At 40.0% G+C, this 21,601-nt stretch overlaps 1 protein-coding gene across 3 annotated transcripts in view; it reads right to left on the bottom strand.

Annotated features, from left to right (window-relative positions):
* Positions 1-20,481, bottom strand: part of XPO1 (exportin 1 (CRM1 homolog, yeast)) — a 46,821-nt gene extending 26,340 nt beyond the window's left edge. The window contains exons 1-5 of one of the 3 annotated variants that reach the window (XM_006862982.1): positions 20,337-20,432; positions 19,779-19,804; positions 15,855-15,986; positions 8,762-8,863; positions 5,155-5,227 (exon numbers count right to left, since the gene is read on the bottom strand). In XM_006862982.1, coding sequence (XP_006863044.1) covers positions 5,155-5,227; positions 8,762-8,863; positions 15,855-15,980 — 301 coding nt within the window. In that variant the 5' untranslated portion in view covers positions 15,981-15,986; positions 19,779-19,804; positions 20,337-20,432. Of the gene's footprint in view, positions 1-5,154; positions 5,228-8,761; positions 8,864-15,854; positions 15,987-18,940; positions 19,357-19,778 lie in introns of those variants that run through there. The other 2 variants (XM_006862981.1, XM_006862983.1) reach the window with 2 other exon arrangements.
* Positions 20,482-21,601: the final 1,120 nt, after the last annotated feature.

The raw sequence follows: 21,601 nt of genomic DNA, 5'->3' as shown, positions 1-21,601 counted from the left end.
TCCAATACCAAAGTTACTTAAAGGACCACTAAGGTCAAGTGGCACAACAGTGTCCACAAGGACAGTGTTACCATCCTACTTTGGTGAGTAAGGGAGTGGGATCTTAAAGTTAGCAAGCAGACATCTAAGATGCAATTACTGGCCTCTCCCAGTCCAGAGCCAAGAAGAGTAAAGAAAACCGCACTCAAGGAAATAATTATTCTAAAGGACATCGAAGAACCATAGCTTCTACTACTCTGACACCAAAACAGCTAGATGGTGCCCAGGCACTCCTACCAACTATGTTTTGGTAGGGGCCACAGAAGGTGCTGGACACAATGAGAGAGAAAATAAATAGAACAGAAGTCAAAATCATAAAGAAGACTAGACTTACTGGTCTGACAGACAGGTGGAACCTCCTAGAATCTGGCCTTAGACAACCTTCAACCTGAAAGTACCCCCACCCCAACCCCAGCATTGTTTTATGGCCAACAAGAGACAAGCCTACAAAATGGAACTAGGTAATCCTGAGAATAACTAATCTGCACAAAAACAATGCCCAAAGGCTGGAAAGAATAGGAAAGAAAGCTCAAAGGAAAGAATGAACCAAGGGAAGAAGTGGTAAGATCACAGTTTACCGTAAAGAGACTGTATGCAATGTCACACTAATGAAATTATGCAGAAATTTTTAAATGAAAAATGAATCTTATTTGTAAACCACAAAAATTTTTTTGTAAGAAAATGTTTACACCCCTCCTTCCCAAGTACATTTTGAGACATACATCACGAAGCCTCTTGTTGTTGTTAAGTGCCTTCGAGTAGGTTCAGACCCATAGCGACCCTGTACAGGGTTTCCGAGGGTGTAAATCTTTACAGGAGTAGAAACCCTCATATTTCTCCCGCGGAACGGCTGGTAGTTTCGAACCGCTGACCTTAAGGTTCACAGCCCGATTCGTAACCACTACGCTACACGAAGCCTCTAAATAACGCAAAATAGAATACAAGAGAGTTCCTTTAGGCTAGGCTAAATTAATCGCTTCTCTTTCCTTCCAGTCCTTTAAAACATGATAAATTCTTAAATGTTAACAGTTGTGTGTCTTCAAGTATGTATATATTTGATAGTTATGTATAAATATATGGCGCTGTGACTATAATAAATGGCAAACTATCATTCCCATTCATGGAGAAGGAAAAAAATGTCAAATTCTAGCTAAGTCTTTAGCCTCAAATAATTTTTTGGGAAACAAAATACAATAGACTTTGAGACGCTAGTACACATATAATTATAAAACTGGAAAAGACCTAGGAAGATCATCTTATATGATTCCTATCTGGGAAGCAGCAGAAATCCAGAGGTGTTTAAAACCAAGAGACTTTTGTTATGTGCTGCCATGCTGGTTCCTAACTCACAGAGATTATGTATAAAAGAACAAGACTGCCCAATCCTGTGCCTTTCTCATAATCAGGGCACTATGTTTAAACCTCTTGTTGCAGCCACTGTTGTTAATCTATCTCATTGAGGGTCCTCTTTCATTCATTGTCCAGCTTTCAAATGCATATAAAGCAATTAAAAATAATATGATTGAATCAGGACTGATTGTGAGGGTTGGAAATGTAAAGGTAGACGTTTTATAGCAAGGAAGGGAGTGATTAACTTTCCAGTCAAGGAGCGGAGGTCCCTAGGACCATCAACAGAGAACAGCCAAGAGTTGGACCCTACCCAGAGAAGCAGCAATGCCTGAGATGAAGGCAGAAAAGATGATGTGGAGCGATGGAGCAGCTGGGGACTTTAGATTCAGAGAGGGAGAGTGACTGTGTGCTGAAGACTGGGGTGGGAGGTGCTGAAGTGTAGGGGGCAGGCATGCAGGGTATACACCCTTTGATTGGCTGATGATGCATGGAGGGGATTGGAACCATGGCAATGAAACGATATACGATAGAATGAATGGAAAACTAATGTGCTCCCATGTAAACTATCATATAATTCACAATAAAGCATAAAAAAAAAAAATACTATGATTGAAATCAGGTGCATCTTAAACGCTTTAAAGGGGTCTTTAGCAGATTTGCCCAAGGTGGGTTCTATGGACATAGATCTTGGATCCTGAATCCAAGTAAAACTGACAAATTCAATCTTTTCCCCATTCATCATGATGTTGCTTATTGGTATAGTTATGAGGACTTTATGTTGAGGTGTAATCGACACTCAAGGCTGCTGTCTTTAATCATCACCAGTTAATGCTTACATCTTTGCTTTCAGCAAGAAAGGTTGTATTACTTGCATATTGAAGGTTGTTAATGAAATCCTTTAGTCCTGATGCCAAATTCTTCTTCACATAGTCCAGTTTCTCAGATTATTTGCTTAGCATAATAAGTAATGGTAAAAAGATACAACCCTAACCCATGCTTTTCCTGATTTTAAAGAATGAAGTATTCCTTTGTTCTGTTTGAAGGTTCAGCATGAACACAATGAAATGTTCTGGAATTACCATTCTGCACAATGTTGTCCATAGTTTGTTAAGATGCACAGCTGAGTATCACTGCATAGTCAAACATTTTTCTGGTATTCTCTTTACAGCCAAGATTCATCTGATGCCAGCAATATTCTTAGTTCAATGTCCTCTCCTGAATCCAGCTTGAATATCTGGTAGCTCCCTGTTAATGTGCTGCTGCAGTTGTTTTTTGAATTGTTATTAAATGTCTTCGAGTTGGTTCAGAGTGATTCTGCAGAGTTTATGAATCTTTATAAATCATTTCAGGGCCAGGAAGCCTTATCCTTTTCCACAGAGCAACTGGCAGGGTTGAAGTATGGACCTTGTGGTTCGCAGTCCAGAACTTACCATACAGAGTCCAACCCCACTACTCCCTTTGTTTGAATTACCTTCAGCAAAATTTTACTTGCGTGTAGTATTAATGACATTGTCCAATGATTTCTGCATTCCACTGGGTCACTTCTCTGTAGAATGGGTAAAATATGGATCTCTTCCAACCCTCTGGCCAGGTAGCTGTCTTCCAAATTTCTTGGCATAGTCGTGAGTACCTTCAGTGCTGCATCAGTTTGCTGACACATTTCAATTTTTATTCCTTCAATTCTTGGAGCCTTTATTTTTGCCAATGCACCCTGAACTTCTTCCTTCAATACCGTCAGTTCTTGATCATGTGCTACTTCCTAAAATGGATGAACACTGACCACGTCTTTTTGGTACAGTGACTGTGTATTCCTCCCATCTTCTGATGCTTTGAAACCTGCTCTTCTCTTTCGGTTTTCTAATAACACTTGACTGGTCTTCTCAAGCTGCCCTTTGGAATTTTCTGCTCAGCTCTTTTCATTTCTTCCAGTTGCTTTGGCCTCACTATGTTAAGAGCAAGTTTCAGAGTCTATTCTGATACTCACTTAGGTCTCTTCTTTCTTTCCTGCCTCTTTATTTTAATATATGATGTCATCCCACAACTTGTCTTGTCTTCAGTCTTAGCATTCAATATGCCAAATCTATTTTGAGGTGGTCTCTAAATTCTGGTGGGTTATATATTCAAGGTCTTATTTAAACAGTATTACAGTAAAATTAAATCTGAGGCTCAAACCACATAAGTGAAACTACACCTATCAGTAGTAAAAGAACTGCATCAACCATCACTGAAGAGATGAAGGGTAAAGGGTCCAACTGGGTCACATACTTAAACTATAATTCACCTGAAGGTCACAGGCATGAATTAAAACATTTAAATAAATGAGAACCTCTTTTTAGTCTATCGTTTTAAAATCTACAGCTTATGAAAGATACTTCAATTAAAATTTTTTTGATTCATCTTTTATGCCAGAAGATGTCAAGATTCAAAGTCAAACTAGAGCTAATTATCTGGTCACTACCACAACCCAGCAGTCACTTTTGGGACCCCTGAGTTGGAATCGACTCAATGGCATACAACAACCTTGCCACTCTACCGATGACACAAAAAAGCAGAATAATACTTCGTTAGGTGCCATCGAGTCGGTACCAACTCATAGCGACCCTATGCACAACAGAATGAAACAATGCCTAATCCTGGGCCAACCTCATAATTGTTGCCACGCTTGAGCCCAGTGAAGCTACCACTTGGCCAATTCATCTTGTGGGGTGGGGGTGGAGGGTCTTCTTTCTCTCTGACCTGCCACCTTATCAAACATGATATCCTTTTCTAGGAACTGGTCCCTCCTGACAACACAAACGAATTACCAAAGAATGGGGACTAATATTATAAGATGAAAATGTCGCCAGGAACAACATACCGTATTTTTAGTCAAGTAATGTGCAAATCATGTTTTGTAATCTATGTAAACTCCCTTGCACATTAATATCCTATACACATCACGCATGTTACATGCCAACAAAATATAGTAGTAGATAGATAGCTGCTGCCAAGTCTCTGGTTCATGGCAACTTTAAGTACAACAAAAAAATATTCAGTCTTGGGTCATTCTTATGAAAGCAACATATTCAAATTATGAAGTCCAGATTTCTCTTTCTTTTCCAAAAGTAATATAAAGTAGGTAATAGCCCATAACAACAACAAATAAAGGCAGTATGTGCTAACTGGAAGTAACGGAATCATAGAATTTCAAGCAGGTTCTTCAACCTTGCCCCAGGTTCTTAAATATTGACTACCTTTCACAGGATAGCAAAGAAAAGTTAGATATTAATACTGGGCATCACCACCACACTTAAAATTTCTGATCGATTTCCATATTTTACCATTCTCCGAACTACAAAAGGTAATGCCCTTGTGATTTTTAGTACTTGTTTTTTTCCCTTGCCATATTAAATGTATAAATAATTCCATATGTTATAATACCGACGATCAAAGTTGTCCGTTACTTTTATGTGAATTTAATGTATATAAGCACATCTATCAAATTTCATTCATTTCAGAACATGCTCTAAATGCTTTAAACTGAATTCCTGCTGTAAAAATCATAAACAGAAATAAGTCATTAACTATAATTAGTTAATATACCCCATCCTATTTCTTCAAAATATAAAAAATAGAACTTGCCTTGCTACATAATGAAAACAGTACTCTCCATTAGAAAATAATAAAACAACTAGAAACTCAATATAATCCCCTACTCCATTTCAACTATGGTAAATTCCAGGAATAATAAAAATTAGGATTTATAATTCTTTAACATTTTCCTACCTTCACATTGGTTCCTGGGAAGTATCTTCCACCTTGTTTTTATCACATTTTCCAAAATTTGTAGTCCATAATACTGAAAATTGGAGAACAGAGACAAGTGACTATATTGCTATAGGACTGGCAATTTTCAGGATTCACAAATGGACAGACATTCACACATATATATCTAAAGTTTCAAAAACATTACACTACCAAGTTTAATTACATATATTAAAAAAACAAGGATCTATTCACCCATATACTGAGTTTTCATGCATATTCCTCATTTTACAGCTTACTAATCTAAATAATGTCCTGCTGTTTATACATGCTCACACCAGGAGGAAAAAACAAATAAAAAGCCCTCTAACAGCCAAATGAGCTTATTTGTAGAAGAAAAAGTAGCAGCCAGATATGAATTCACAGCATAAATGACTGCTTATAGGCTCACATTACTTTAACACGACCAGGCTCCTAAGAATTTAGCAGCTTGGATGCTATATCAAGCTCCCTACCATCCTCTAAAAGGTGTAAGCTTTTGGCTAATTATTAAGTATGGTCACAGGTACTTTCTATAGATAAGTGTTTACAAGCATCACTGGTGTGTTATTTAAGGAGCAGCAAGACAACCCCATGGGTTTATTTTAAATTTTAACCCCACCCTTCCTTATAGTCGCTATTTCTACTAATTTAAAGATAAACTTTTGTGCACAGTCAAAATAATATACAAATGCATGTTGCAATCTGTGTCTACCTTTCAGGTATTCCTTCCTAAATAAGTTATAACTAACAAATGTTAAAAAAGTTAAATAAATAGAAATACCACTTTATAAGCCATTTTGTCCCTCCTGTTGATTACTCACTCTAAATAGTCAATAATGTGTGTAAAAATTTATAATGTTCCAGGGTCAATTAGTCAAAAGATATTACCATGACCAATTAGTGTGAATAGACAGGAGGAAGAAAAGGGACACAATGTGGTGGCACTTTTCAAGTCTGAGAATTAGGGAAGAATACACTATAATACCTGAAAGGTAAATGCATTCATGTATAGATATATAACCTAAGATTGCAAGTTTTGGCTGAGAATAAGAGTTCATCTTTAAAACGGTTAGTCAATACACAATAAAATAGGAGCATTAGTATTTCAACCAAAGGGATCATGTGAATGCTCATTTTATTCAAAGCACAATATAGACTGTCCCAAGCTACATTGTGCTCAAACAGTGAATGTTTTTGCTGTTCTCTTTCATTTTAACATTTCATAATACTTTTCAGGAAAATGTTGCCATTTCAACTCAAATCCTACATTTGCAGAACATTCCTTAAAAAAGACTTAAAAAAAAAAAAAAAAAATCAAAGCAAAATTATGGTATTTATAAATTTAAATTTGGTGTCTTTCAATTTTTTTTTTTTCATAATCAGCAGTAAATAATGGAGCTTTCTATCCTCTATTTTTAAGAACACACCTCTCTATAGCTCTGGGTCTCTGAAAAATATAAACAAGCAAAAAAGACAAGTTTCAGATAGGAAAAAAAAAAAGAATCAGAATCAAAGCAAAAACCCACTACCCTAAAAGTTTTCTTATAAGCATATAATCTTATGGTAAAAAGCTTAAGTCAAAGCAATGTACTTCTTACTACATGGAATATATTCTTGCTTTCAGTCAATCAGTAAGAACTAAAAACATCATAGAAAAGATACCAGTAGGAGATAATAAAATAAAAATAACTTTAAAGGTAACTTCACCTTTTAAACAAACCAAAAAAAAAAAAAAAAAAAAGTTCATTTTTCAACTTGAAGGGTATGCCCCCTTCCTATTACTGTTACACTTATTTCTTCCTTACTGTTAGATACTAAATTATCTATTTACTAACCTCTTGTCCTTTCTCCAACATATGTAAAAAGGGAGCATAAAGTTGCTGACAACATAATTCATAAATCAAATCTTTCTGCCAAATGGGCTGAGGCAAGAACCCAATAAAAGCTTTACATAAGTTAGGTCAAAGGAATATGTGTTAACACCATAAATGCTAAACTCCACCTACTCTCATAAATATTAAGAATGTGCATATGAACAAAGATAAAGAAAAATTCACATTCTCTCAAAAGATACATAATTTGGTTAAAAAAATCTGAAGTGACAGCCAATCTGAAAGCCAACAACAAATGACAATTTTGGATATATCCATAAATAGGCCAACATCATTCTAAATAGCTGTTATTTCTACTTTATAGTCTCAAACTTGAGAAATCCACTGCTGAGTTATGAAGATGAGGGACAGATAACAGCAAAGACTAAATGAGGGAAAAAAAAAAAAAAAATGCATGAAATGATCCCTATGGTAGAAATTTCTACTGAGCCCTTAGAAATACTTATTTTATGCATTGAATGCCCCTTTCCCCTCCCACCGCCCATGAAACAAAAACAATTGATGAACAGAATTCAGTTAAAGGGAATCAAAAGGGTAGACCTTGTGGAGGCCTGCCGTCAAAGCCTAGCTGTGTCAGTTGCACAGGAAGACACCCCTTTTCTTCCTATTACAAGCAATCAACATAATGGAACATTATGATTAATATCAGGTAGTGTTAACATCTTTAAAGAAAAAAAAAATGATTGCATAAAAGCCAAATGTCATAGTGCATAAATTTAGCACCAAATCATTTGTAATTTATGTAAATTGAAGAATTCTTTACCTGTTGCTTTCTTTCTGTTCCTTTAATCATCTCATTTTTCACAAGACAAATTTGAGTTTTTAAAAATACTGCTGATAAATCAACTTAAACATTAGTAATGTCTGTCAGTATAAAAAGCAAAATTTACCAGGCAAGCAAACAGGCAAACACTGTTATGTTACTTAAGGTTAGCACTTTGAGGAAGTTCCGGACTGTATTTTTGCCCTAAAATTTACAAGATGTCAAAACTAATTAATATTTAAAAACTGTTAACTAATACAGTCTGAGTTCAGAAACAGACGTGAGCATGGCTATTTTCTGTTTTAACACATGTATATCAAGAAACCTTGTGTGTATTGAACAGAATGCCACTCATGATATTTTATAACTTTAAGGCAGTTTAAAGAGAAGCGTGAATCATCAAGCCTAAAACAGTCAAAACACATTTTGATCAACCCTTCTGTTCAAACTTAAAAAAGGACCCGAATCATAACATTTTCAATTGCAAATAAAAACTGAGTGCTGTCCCATTAAAAGCATTGGTAACATGGAGTAGGGTTTTAAGCTGTCCATAACTTGGTGTTGGAGGTGCCTAGCCTGTATTATCTTGATTACTTGCCCAAAATAATTCCTATATTTCATGTCTGAATAACATTCAGAATTTATGCTACTTATACCTGCATACATATTCTTAAAGAAAAAGAACAAACAACAAAGAGCCACCTTGCACACTTGCATATTAGTCCCAATTACAAAGCTTCATTCACAACTCTTCAGGACTATTTGCAAGAATAAATTCTATGCCTCTTAAAGACCAAATTTAGAAATAAGTTAACAATATTAAAATGATTTGAAATAACAGATACTAAAACTAAAAATGAGACACCTTCCTCAAAGTTTATGACTGGAAGAAGAGAAGAAATAATGAATTATAAAACCACCACTTGCTTACTTTCGTGTTCATATTCTGTGAAAATTCCAAAATTGTGTCAACTCTTGTCCATGCATCAGGATGCTCCTTTAAATGTGTCAGTACTTCCTGAGCCATTCTTTGCTACAATAGTACACAAAAATAATTTTAAGTTCACTTTTTCTTTTGAATCACTCATTAAAACGACAAAAATCCTAGAACAAGGATTCTATAAACTTTTTAAACTATGAATACATTATTAGCTTTTATTGTTGTTTATTGTTGTTAAGTGCCGTCAAGTCGATTCCAATCCATAGCAACCCTGTATATACACCGTTTCCAAGGAGCAACTGTTAAGCTTGAACCACCAACCTTGCAGTTCAAATAGCTACGCAGTCTGGCGCATTAACCCACAGTGCCACACCAGGACTCCATTAGCTCTTATAGGAATTAATAAAAACACAGCACTCAAATTTCAATTTAAAATGGGGATATTTTATTCCTTAGAAACAGAATAGGATTTTTTGCTATTTAGTTTGATATGCTCAAAGCTGGACTTAAATTTAACCAACGTTAATAAAAAAACCTTCACAGTTGCTAACTGTTGAGTCAGTTCTGACCCACAGTGATCCTGTATAGGGTTTCTAAGGAGCAGCTAATGAATTTGAACTGCTGTCCTTGAGGTTCAACTTATTTTATAGTACCACTGCTAAGTAAATAAACTTTCAGCACTTACAAACAAAAAAGCAACATAAAAATTCAATCTATTTCATATAGTGCTATGCTTTGCTTTACAAAAGTCACCAGGAAGATATTAATGAAAATATACGTATATAAGACATTTAAAATCAAATACTTGCAGAAACATTTAAAATCCTAAAAATCTTTAAAAATATCTTATATTAATAAACACAAATTTTCCTGCCATTGCAATTCCACGAATTTCATATGCAAGATCTTAGCTTATTTGAAAATTATTTCTTTTGCTTTTAAAATTTTTATGCAGATACAAAATTATAAAACCTATGTATATACACATTATCCAGAGTTAACACATTAACATCTAACTATACTTATTTCAGACTGTTTCTACAGGTAAGCAGTAAAACTTATGGAATTTGCTTTTGTTTCTTTCCAGTGCCACTTCCTTCCTTTGTTCTTTCTTTAGGGACAATCAGGTTCATGAATTTGGTGTGTTTTTTCCTGTCTATATTTTCTTCACAGCATGTCTAATTCCATACAAAATATATAGTTGTTATAATTAAATTTTACACTATGGAAATTATCTCCAATCTGTGTCATTCCCCCCCCCCCATTTCATATTTTTGAGACCTAGCCATGTTGACATATATACCTAGGTTCATTGAACTAGTTTATCATGTTCATCACATTTTCGCAAAGGCTTTTAATTCTATTGATGATATAGTCTAACTATATTCTTCCTATTCTTTTTCACCTATTTTTATCAGTCCTGGTGTGGCACTGTATAATAAGCACTTGATCCCAAGGTCGGTGGTTCAAACTCACCAGCTGCTCTTCAGAAACCCTATACAAATCACTACGGTTTGGAAACGACTCGAGAGCACTCAACAGTGACTAGAACATTGCCAATTATAAACAAAAAGTTTGATGGTTAAAAAAATCAGTCAACCCACCCCACAGGTACACAGGGTTGACAGGGATGGGCAATTTAGATGTCTACTGGCTACCCAAAATGGGGGTGAGGGGTACAAAGACAAGAAGTGATTGGCTTACAACCTTTCAAGAGGGAGCCCAGTTTCAGATGGGGCAGGGGAAGGTAAGACTCTCCATTGAATGATTTCCAACCTGTTGGAATGGGGCTAATGAAAGGAGATGGGGATATCACTTGTGTGTTGCAATAGTGAATAACTGCCATCAGGACTGACTGTGAGGGTCAGAAATGTAAAGGTAGATGTTCTGTAACAAAAGGAGGGAGTGACTGATTTTGCAGTCCAGGATTGGAGGTCCCTGGGACCATCAAGTGAGAAAAGCAGAATGCAGGACCCTACCCAGGGAAGCAGCGAAGCCAGAAATAGAGGCAGAGATGATGTGGAGAGATACAGCGGCTGGGGATACTGGACTCAGGGAGGGAGAGGGGCTGTGCGCTGATGGCCAGGGGGCAGGCCTGTGGGGTGTACACTTTGGTTGGTTGATGATGCAAGGAGGGGACTGTAATCATTGCAATGAAATGAAATACGATAGGATGAATGTAAAACTGATGTTCTCCCATGTTGTTGTGAAGTGTAAAGCCACAGAATTCAGAATAAAAACTTAAAAAAAACACCTGTCAATTACCCTTTGTTTTAAAAAAGACTCTAATTTACTCTGAAAATAATATCAGACACATCTGAGGGTTGAGTTCTATCTACCCTGATGATTTGAATTAGGAGGTTAACTTGTTAAGCTCTTTAAATATAGAAACTTTTTGCAATTAATTTTAATAGGGGATAATAGCTCTAAGTAAACACAAATGGTCGTAATAAGAAATGACAAATCGCAGAACAGTGAGGTATCTAAGGCCAATGTATATTTCAGCATTGTTTTGAAATTCTCTGAGAATATCTATCTATCCATAGCAAACCAGATATGGACTTGCACATTAAACTATATTAGGATAAAGCATATTAGACTCTTTGGATGATACAAACAACTAATGTGCCTAGCTGCTAACGGAGAGATGAAAAGTCAGATCATCTATTTTGAAAATACCAGCTGTTGATAATCTATGGAACACAGTTCTAACCCGACACACGCACATAGGGTGGCTAAGTAAGAATCAACTTGACAGTAACTGGTTCAAGGTATATGGAAGATCCATGTCTAGCGAAGTTATTTGGGCGAGATACCATTTAGCAAGTCTTTTTGAAGTGATGAGCATTCCACATTACAAGAGAGGACTTTTCACTAAATATAGCCTACATTATCACTATTAATTTCAATCTGCAATAAATCATGCTCATTCCTGTTAGTCTTAATTTTACTTTCTCAAGTTACTTCAAATTATTTGCATCCTAATGTTTTCTCTATTTTGTCCTAATACCTCCAGCCTTTACACAATATTTATCAATTTAAAACCCCAGGAGAGGTTAAAAAAAAGAAGAGAGGGAGAAAATCTGGCATCTCCCTGTACTACTAAGAGAATGGTGAAAGCATTTTAGTTGCTAAGTAATAGATTAAAGAGTTCAAGATACTTAAAAGAACACAAGATTGAAAAAAACAACAACACCACCCAATTCTTTCCCAACTTTTATATCCCCCCTCCAGGTTGTCTACCTGGCCAAAAACAGAAAAATGCTGATTATAGCAGAAATCCCCTACCACTGGGTCAGTTGTGATTCCTAATGACCCTCTAGAACAAAGTACAACAGCTCCTTAGGGTTTCCAAGACTGCTTTACAGGAGCAGATAGCCTCAACTTTCTCCTGCAGAGCAGCAGGTAGGTTTGAACTCCTGGCCTTGCATTTAGCAGAATGTTTAACCCACAGAACTACCAAGGCTCTTAAAAACAGGTTTTAAGTGCCGCTGAGTCAGTTCTGACTCATAACAATACTGTATAGGGCTTCTAAGGAGAGGCTGATGGGTTTGAACCAACCACCATGTGGTTAGCAGCCTAGTGCTCATCCTATAGCAAAGGCGGTGGTAGTTATGTATCTTGTAGTCGGTTCTGACTCATAGTAAGCCTGTATAGAATTTCTGAGGCTGTAGATATTTTCTTTACGGGAACAGAAAACCGCATCTTTCTCCCATGGAACCATTGACAATTTTGAACTAGTGACCAATTTGTCACCACTATGCTACCAGAGCTCTAGCTGTTTGTTGTTAAATGCTGTTAAAAGTTGGTTCCAACCCATTTCGACCATGTACAGGGTTTCCCAGGAGCAGCTGGTAAGCTTGAAACACCTACTTTTCAGTTCAAACAGACTTTGCAGTCCAGAGCATTAACCCACAGAAGTCCAGAGCACTAACCCACAGCGTCCTACCAAACTCAGAGCTCCTTAATAATGCTAATTATTCAATTACTACCAATCTAGGCAAAAGTTCATTTACAGACTAGAAGCCAACCCTACTTCCCTCCGAAGTACTCCTTTTATAAAAGCTACTAAAATTTATTTTAAGTTTAATTAGCATAAATTATTAACATTTAATACTGTTGTTGTTAAGTGCCAGGGAGTTGATTCTGTATAGGGTTTCCAAGGACTAGTTTTAACTGTTGACCTTGTGTGGTTAACAGTCCAATGGTTATCTACAGTATCCGCCCACTCCCAGTAGCAGTGAGGAGGAGTCCTGGTGGTGCCAAAGGATAAGCACTGTACTGCTAATTTTAAGGTAGAGAATTCTAACCCACTGGTGTGGTGCAGTGGGTTAATGCGCCAGAATGCAAAGCGGTTAAAACTGCAAGGTCGGCAGTTCAACCTCACAAGCTGCTTCTCGGAAACCCTATACAGGGTCGCTATGGGTTGGAACCGACTCGACAGCACTTCACAACAACAACAATGCTGTGGGTTAATGAGCCAGACTACATTCACTGCAAGGTCAGCAGTTCAAGCTCACCATTTGCTCCTTGGAAACCCTATACAGGGTTGCTGTGGGTCGGAACCGACTTAATGGCACTTAACAACCTCTCCTTGGGAGAAAGATGAGGTTTTCTGTTCTCCTAAGTATTTACAGACTCGAAAATTCTAGACAGGTTTGCTACGAGTAGGAATTAACTCAATGGCAATGGGTCTGGTTTCTTTCAAAGTAACTGAAGATTTTGAAACACAAATATCCATCTTTTCTGATGGCTGCAGATCGGTGTTTCTGATAATTTATTCAAATTTAAGCATAACCTTACTCCATGCATTTCAACTTATTAAGATGCGTTATGCCAAAAGTACCTGTGTCTGTTAGGACATAAAAAAAGTCTCTAGGTTAATAAACCTGAACTAACAAAAGGAGTTCTGATAATGTAGTGGTTGTGAGTTGGGCTGCGAACCTTAAGGTCAGCAGTTTGAAACTACCAGCTGTTCTGTGGGAGAAAGATGAGGCTTTTGCTCTCGTCAAGATTTACAGCCTTATGTGGTGTCACTGTCAGTTGGAACTGACTTCATGGCATACCACCACCACCAAACTTTTACAAAATCACTGCCAATCAATATTTCCTACTCAGAGCTTTTACCACCCTGTTTCCATTTAAAATTTTTTTGTGGTGCTGCAGGATAAGCACTGGATCATAAGGTTGATTTGAACTGGCAACTTGGTGATTCACATTCACCAAGCGCTCCTAGCAAACCCTATCTATACAAGGTTGCTATGAGCAGGAATTGACTTGATAGAATTTAGCGTAGTGAAATCAGTATTGTTGAATTTATTATGCTGAGAGTATTACAACCACATCAAGAAGGATAAATATTGCCTGAGACCAATGTTGTAATAAATTAAGAAGAGATAAATTAAATATTCTGAATTGGCCGGCACCAACTCCACGGTACTTAACAATAGTTATAGAAAGTGTAGGGGGAAAACTTTCTATGGGTTAGAGGGTGGATGCATGTTAACATGGGTAACACGGTAGGCAATGTATAAGAGGGGGACTGGCAGAAGAAAGATGAAGAGAGCAGGAATTTAGGCAAGAATTAAGGAGACTTAGGAGTCCTGGTGTGGTGCTATAGGTTAATGCACTGGACTGCAAAGTCGTTTGAACCAGAAGGTTAGCAGTTCAAGCTCACCAGTCACTCCTTGGAAACCCTATACAGAATAACCATGGGTTGGAACCGACTTGACAGCACTTGACAACGACAACAACAAAGTGAACAGGCGGAGTCCTTGTGTGGTGCTGTGGGTTTATGTGCCAGACTGCAAAGCCATTTTAACTGCAGGTCGATGGTTCAGGCTTACCAGCCGCTCCTCGGATACCCTATAGAGGGTGGCCACGAGTCAGGACCAACTTGAGGGCACTTAACTGGTGTGGTACTGTGGGTTAAGACGGCGAACTGCAAGGCTGTTTCAACTGCAAGGTCAGCTGTTGAAGCTCACCAGCTGCTCCTTAGAAACCCTATACAGGTTTGCTATGGGTCGGAACCAACTCAACGGCAAACAACAACTTGGTATGGTGCTGTGGAATAAGCGTTTGACTGCTAACCACAAGGTCGGCAGTTCAAATCCACCAACCTGGCAGTCCAAAAACCGACTTTTAGTCCAGCGCTTTAACCATGGGTCGGAACCGACTCGAAGGCACTTCACAACAACAACAACCACCACAAAGGAACCTGTCCTGGTGTGGCGCTGTAGGTTAATGTGCCAGACTGCAAAGTTGTTTGAACTGAAAGATCTGAGGTTCAAGTTCACCATCAGCTGCTCCTCAGAAACCCTATACAGGGTCGCTATGGGGTTGGAATCGATTCAACGACACTTAACAAAATCATCACACAGGAATATAATGCTTTGATAACAAAACTTTCCTACTAAATATGTGTCATATCACCTGAAATGATTTCGACCTAACAGAAGACTTTTGCTCGCTGAAAAAAATATACATGTTTAGCTCCTCAGGGTAAAGATTAAGGACTGTCCAGTTTCTTGTGGCATATGTATACAATTAATTCAAGTGATACAGGATGCTAAGTTTGTGGGGTTTTTTGAAGTTTATCTGTAGCATTTCTGGAATTCAAATGTTTTGAAAACAGAATACTATCACCAAACACAATTTTAAGTACTTAGGACAAGCACTGGACTGCTAACCACAACGTCAGTGGTTCAAAACCCACCAGCTGCACTCCTTGTAAACTTTATATATGGTTAGAATTGACACAGTGGCACTTAACTTAACATACTTAACATTTATTATCTATAAATCATTTCATACCTTGGGTTCTACCTTCTCTTAAAGTTTTTAAGGTTTTTTTAAAATCTAAGGACAGAAAAACTATAAGCACCATATAATATCTAACGGTCAAAACTTAATGCCATTTTCTTTCTCCAGACCAAGTTTCGTTAGTTAATATACAATTTCAAGATTAAAACAAAGTATGGAATACCCTTTAATGAGATAATATAAAAATTTTATTCTAAATTCAACAACTTGGGTATTACACTGCAATAATGTTAAGTTATAAAGTTCTGGCCAGCTACTTTACCTGGGCTCCTTCTCCATGGTATAAGCAATTCACCACATTGTCTAAAAGGTTGATATCCAATTTTTGGCTGAAATCAAGCAGCTGACGAGCTGCATGGTCTGCTAACATTGTCATAATTGCTGGCATAGATTACTGAAAAGAAAGAAAATAAATTGATTTGATCAAAAAATTTTCCACTCAAGGCATTTTACTTCAACATGTTCTTAAGAATGTTTTAATGAATACTACAAGGAGCTCTGGTAGTACAGTGGTTACGAATCGGGCTGTGAACCGCAAGGTCAGCAGTTTGAGACTACCAGCTGTTCCATAGGAGAAAGATGAGGCTTTCAGCCTTGGAAATCCTGTACAGGGTCGCTATGAGTCGGTACTGACTCCACAGCACATAACAACAGAGACTTTGGAGTGTTGGTGTAGCATTGTGGGTTACTGTACTGGACTGCAAAGTTGGTTTGAACCACAAGGTCTGAGGTTCAAGCTCACCAGCTGTTCCTTGAAAACCCTAGACAGGGTCGCTACAGGTTGAAACTGACTCAACAGCACGTAACAACAAAAACACAATTCTTCATAAGGGACTAGTGTGACCCTATAGAATAAGCACTGGACTTTGAATCATAATGTCCATGTTTCAAGCCCATGAAAGGTTCCTCCTGTTGTTAAGTGCCACCAACTTGGTGGCACTTAACAACCTAAAGACTTTATCTAATTATCACAAAATAAATGAGAGAGTAAAGCTAAATCACGAAAGTATACACATTTCTTAAGTGTCACTGAGTCGTTATCAAGGAGTGGCTGGTGGGTTTGAAGCATCAGCCTTGCAGTTAGCAGTCCAATGCTCATTCTACAGCTCCACACCATACTCAGCTACCCAAACTATTAGTCGGAGTTTAAGACTACACCAAAAATTTTCTTTTGTTTCAACTAATACTTACATACACAACCACCCTAACTGACGTTTTATACAAATACAAATCCATTATCAAGATTTTATGGCTCTAGCAATTCAAATAGTTCAAAGTCTTAACCTCAAGTTTTTAAACAGATAAAATATGCTTAATGTTCAAATGGATGTTCTATTCTTCTGCCCAAATAGGATCTTCTAGAAACCTAGTAAAAGTTCACTTCTCACTTACCCTATGGTAACTTTAAAGATATGCTAAAAAGGCAGGAAGTTATTAAAAATTAAACGTGGGTATTTAACATTTTCTATTACATACAGAAGCAGTGTTAGCAGGAACCCCAAGTCTAAAAAATCTTGGTACCAATTCCTTATTTAATAAAACTTAGCTTCTGTACTTAATAAAACCATCCATAGGCTCAACTTTCCATGCATTTAGGGATTAATATTACACAACAAACACAAATTCCTTAACTACATGGTCTAGGAAAAAAAACGAAAACGTTATGCCAATATATGCCACACAAGATGAGAAGAAGTGTCCAGGTATTCATTGGTAAGATAAAAATTTGCCAACTATTTTCCAAATGAAAACAAATTATACTGTTAACAGAGAGACCATTACTTGGTCTCAAACATACGAGCTAAAACCTACTGGTTTATAAGCAATATTATCCTTTTAAGAGGATTCCAGTCTAATATGCTGGCGCTCCTGTACTTTTTTTTACCCAACATTATAAAAATCTTTCTTCAAAGCAAGCGCCGCTCAAGTCTGACTGGTTAAATCAGTATTCCTTCACTTTTTTGGGTCAAGATGCTTTAGATTCCGAGAACACTATACCCCCCAATTCACGATTTTGTATACAATTACAGAGGATTCAGAACACTCTGGAATTCTTCCATGAAAGCCCAAGTTAAGAATCCCTGGTTTAGGGTATTTAAAACCAAGGGCAGGTGATCATCTCCACATTTCCCGGGTTACAAATCTATCAGCATGAGTGAATACCTTGACTGCATTGTATTTAGACAAATTAGTTTGGTAGGGGAAAAGGTGTTATTTCTGGACTCTTTCACAGTTGTTACAAAACATTCAATAACAATGACAGCAATTTCCATTTAAACTCACTCAAGTGGTTTTTAGAAGACAATTTCAGTTACAACAAATTAGTATATAACGAGTCATTTATATTAGACATAATAAAAAAAATGAGAAAATTAAGAGCCAAGGATATTTATATTCTTTTGAAGTCTTCTGTATCACTACTGATAATAAAAAACGGTGGGGCATCCTAATCTTTTATAGCAGTTATCACACACTTTTAAAACCGCAAAATATCTGTCACACACGTGTTAGATCTATATACCTCGTAAAAAACCTTAAAAATGGAGGCCAAAAATACATGTCCAAAGAGTATCAAGATCTACATATCAAAAATAAGTTTTCTACTTTTGTGGTTAAAAAACTTAACTCTTAGCTCTACCTGTCACTTTTTATAGGCAAAGAAAAAAGATTAATAAAGTGATTCTTCCAAAAAGTTTCACTTTCTAGTGGAGTTAGTTTTGTGAATTACATTTGAGCGAGAAACCAGGTTTAGAATATAAGTGTTTACATACAGCTGTTTGCCACCCTCAGTACTAGCGGTTATCTTCCAAATGTCCCACCTATTCTTGAACTGTACGTAGTACAGAAATGGCGGCTTTGTGGTCAATGCCAAGCACATTTAGTCCCCACCCCCCAGTCAAACAGCTTCCCAAACATTCTTTCCACTAACAACAGTGTCCCACATTCCAGATGTACAATCAAACAGATAGCAAACAGCAAAAGCGGGAGAGAAGTCAGACATTTTTGGTTGGGCCTCCTCAAATCTTAAAATTCCCTTACTAGATGTCGTGTACAATTATCCAACAAAGTTGTGACTCTACAAGTGCCCCAATCCCCAAAATATCGGCAAACTCAATAGGCAGGCAGCACACTGCCAGGTTCCATTCCAGAAATTATAATCGTTGAGACAACTACACACTAGGTCAAAAAACAAGTTGATACAAGGCAAGGGACTGCTACTTAGGTGTGTGGGCCACTGCGTGCTTCATTCAGGAGCAGCACACCTCACCAAGGCCCGCCCTCCTCTCAATTCCCACCCGAGCCGATTCGAAGCACTTCTAACTATAGCAAACGGGAGCAGGCACTCACCCCGCCCCGGCTCGGAGGAGGCATTGAGACCAGGCGCCTTAAGTTCACCGCCCCATTCTCTATGCAGCATGGCCTCTGCGTGATCGGAGGAGGTCCGGGCTGGGCAAAAATGTAATCCTCCCTCTACCACACCACTTCCACCCACCCTCCCCAAACTCGGAGACATTGGAATGGAGGAGAAGCAGGGCAGCATCCATTGGACAATGCCAGCAGCACAAATTCGACAGCTTAACACACTCCGGCCCCCATCGCGAAAAAACTACAATACGGAAACCCGCGGGCCGATCCCTTTCAAAAGAACCAATCTCCCCCCGGAACGGCTTCGCATCCCACTCTGCAAAAAGCCAGATAGCTTTCGAGTTTCCTTGCAGGAGGAGCAGGGACTCGGCAGCCCCTCCCTCCCCGGGGCCCAAGCTCTCCAGCGAGGGGGCCACGTGATGCAGGCGGACGTTTCAATGCTGCTGCACAAAATATTTCTGGAAACTTCCACTCCTAATAATTTACAGAGATCTGCCCGAAATCACTCCAACTTCTCCCCCAGCCCGTTGGGGAAGCCCTTCAACCCCCGCGTGGGGCCCCGCTTCACTCTCACGCTCCTCACCTTCCTCCACCGCCACCCGCACATGCGAATGACCCAGCCAGCGCGCCCCTCGCGCGGCCGCCTCCCCGCCTCCATCCCCCAGCGGCAGAAGCAGCTCCATTCAATCGCAGGCTCCGCTCGGGCCCGCCGCCGCCTCCCGGGCTCGCCTCCCGCCGCCGCCGCGCCCCACGCCGGCCTCCTCCCGCCCGCCTGCCCGCCGCCGCCCGGCCCTCGGCCCTGAAGGAACAGCCGACTTACCCCGAGATTGAACCAACTGCTTCTTCCTTCCTTGTCGGGGAATTAGGGCGAGGGAAGGTGGGGAAGGGGGAGAGGGGAGGAAATCAAGGTGGGTTTCACAGTTTTCCCACCTTAAAAAAGGAAATTAAAAACGAGGGGAGAAGAGCGGAAAAAAAAAAGGGCTCAATAATATTTACTATTTCTGGGCCACCTCCCCCCAACACACACACACACGTCCTCCCCCAAAAAAGAAGGGGGATTATTCTGTAGAATAAATGCTCCTGCCCGGCAGGGGAGTAGGGTAGGGGGAGGGGAACGGGGTCAAGTCCCAAAGATTCAGCCCTTGGGGGTCCCTCCAGCAGGAGCAGGAGCGGCAGGAGTAAGGGGTGTAGAGTCCACACGGTCGGGGGGACGCTCTGCTGCCAGTTGCAGTCCGACTCCCCCCACTACCAAAATACGGCTCCCTCTCTCACGCGGCTCCGGCGCTGGGCCCCCCCACCCGGCTCGCCTAAACTTTCCCCCCTTCTGCTCCTCAGCGACTGGTGGTTCCCCCCTCCCCCTCTGGGTGGTTGCACGGACTGCAGCAGCAAAGACTGGAACAGGCACCAACGCCGGGTTGTAGCTACTGTTGCTCTTGCTGATGCTGTAGCTCCCGCTGCTCCTGCCGCGGCCGCTGCAGCCGCTTCTCCCCCTCCTCCTAGAGCCTCAAACTCGGAACCGGTTGAAACCGGTTCAGACTGGGAGATTCCATCTCGGTTGAGTTTTCAGCCCATGGCGCCGCGGAGCGTTTGGAACCTGGGCCTCCGCCCCCAGCCCGTTCGTCCATTGGCCAACTCTAGCCAGAGCCGCGCCATCAGCCTAACCCTTATTGGCCCGAGCAGCCATCAATCCCACCTCAAGCTTCCACACGAGCCCGCCGCTTCAGCCCCCGCCTCTTTCCAGCAGCGATTTGCCCGCAGAGTGGGGGAAGGGGAATGGGGCGGGCCTTTAGAGAACATGGAGGGGGGATGCAGGAGGAGGAGGTGGGGCGAAGAGCTAAACCCAGCAGAAAAGAGAGCGAATAGAAGCCGCGTGGAGGATTGGTTCGAACGGGCTGTCAATCAAATACAGCCCGCCCTCGACTTCCCTTCCCCCTCCCGCTACTCCCCCTCCCAGTGCTTAGCCTGCAGGCCCAGCCTTCCCTGCCCGCTTATTGGCTGGGCGCCTTTGGTGACGGAGAGGGTGGGGCGCAGCTCGTGAGCTGGTGGCGGCGCGAGTTTGAGTGCAGCGCGCGGCTGCGCTAGCTCTGCTTTCCCGGGACCCGTGCTGACCCGCCCCCGCCGGCTCCCGCCAACCTGCAGGGGCCTGAGCCCGCCGGCAAGTGGACCCGCCCTGCCGATGGGGGCTACTTTCAGAAAAGGGAGGGCACATACAGTTGTTTTTTAATCGACGAGGGTTGGTAATGGGAAGAACGGAGAAGAATTGTAGACCCACATTGTAGGCCCGGGACCTCTTAGCCCACCTTTGAAACTTGGGTTTGGGACCAGAAAGTTTGGGGTGAAAATAACCGTGGAAGAGGTTGGCGTGATGTGTGGAGCGTGCATTCCCTGTGCCTCATGATTGGAGTTCCTAGAAAATAATTTTTAAAAATCCCTTTAAAATTTTACCTCTGTCGTCCCAAGCTTGAGTTTGGCTGCTCCAACAACCAACGCTAACTGGTTAGATCCTAAAAAGTAAAGTATTGTAACGCGTATATTTTTATTACTGGAAAAGCATACATGCTAATTGCCTCCCACCTGGTGCCCTGGGGCTGCCCACCCTCGTTTTCTTTTCTGCTTAGCTGCCCTTCACATACTTCATCATCA

This window comes from Chrysochloris asiatica, unplaced genomic scaffold (assembly GCF_000296735.1).
Source record: "Chrysochloris asiatica unplaced genomic scaffold, ChrAsi1.0 scaffold00052, whole genome shotgun sequence".
Taxonomy (NCBI): Eukaryota; Metazoa; Chordata; class Mammalia; order Afrosoricida; family Chrysochloridae; genus Chrysochloris; species Chrysochloris asiatica.
This window is presented reverse-complemented; position numbering and strand designations above follow the sequence as displayed.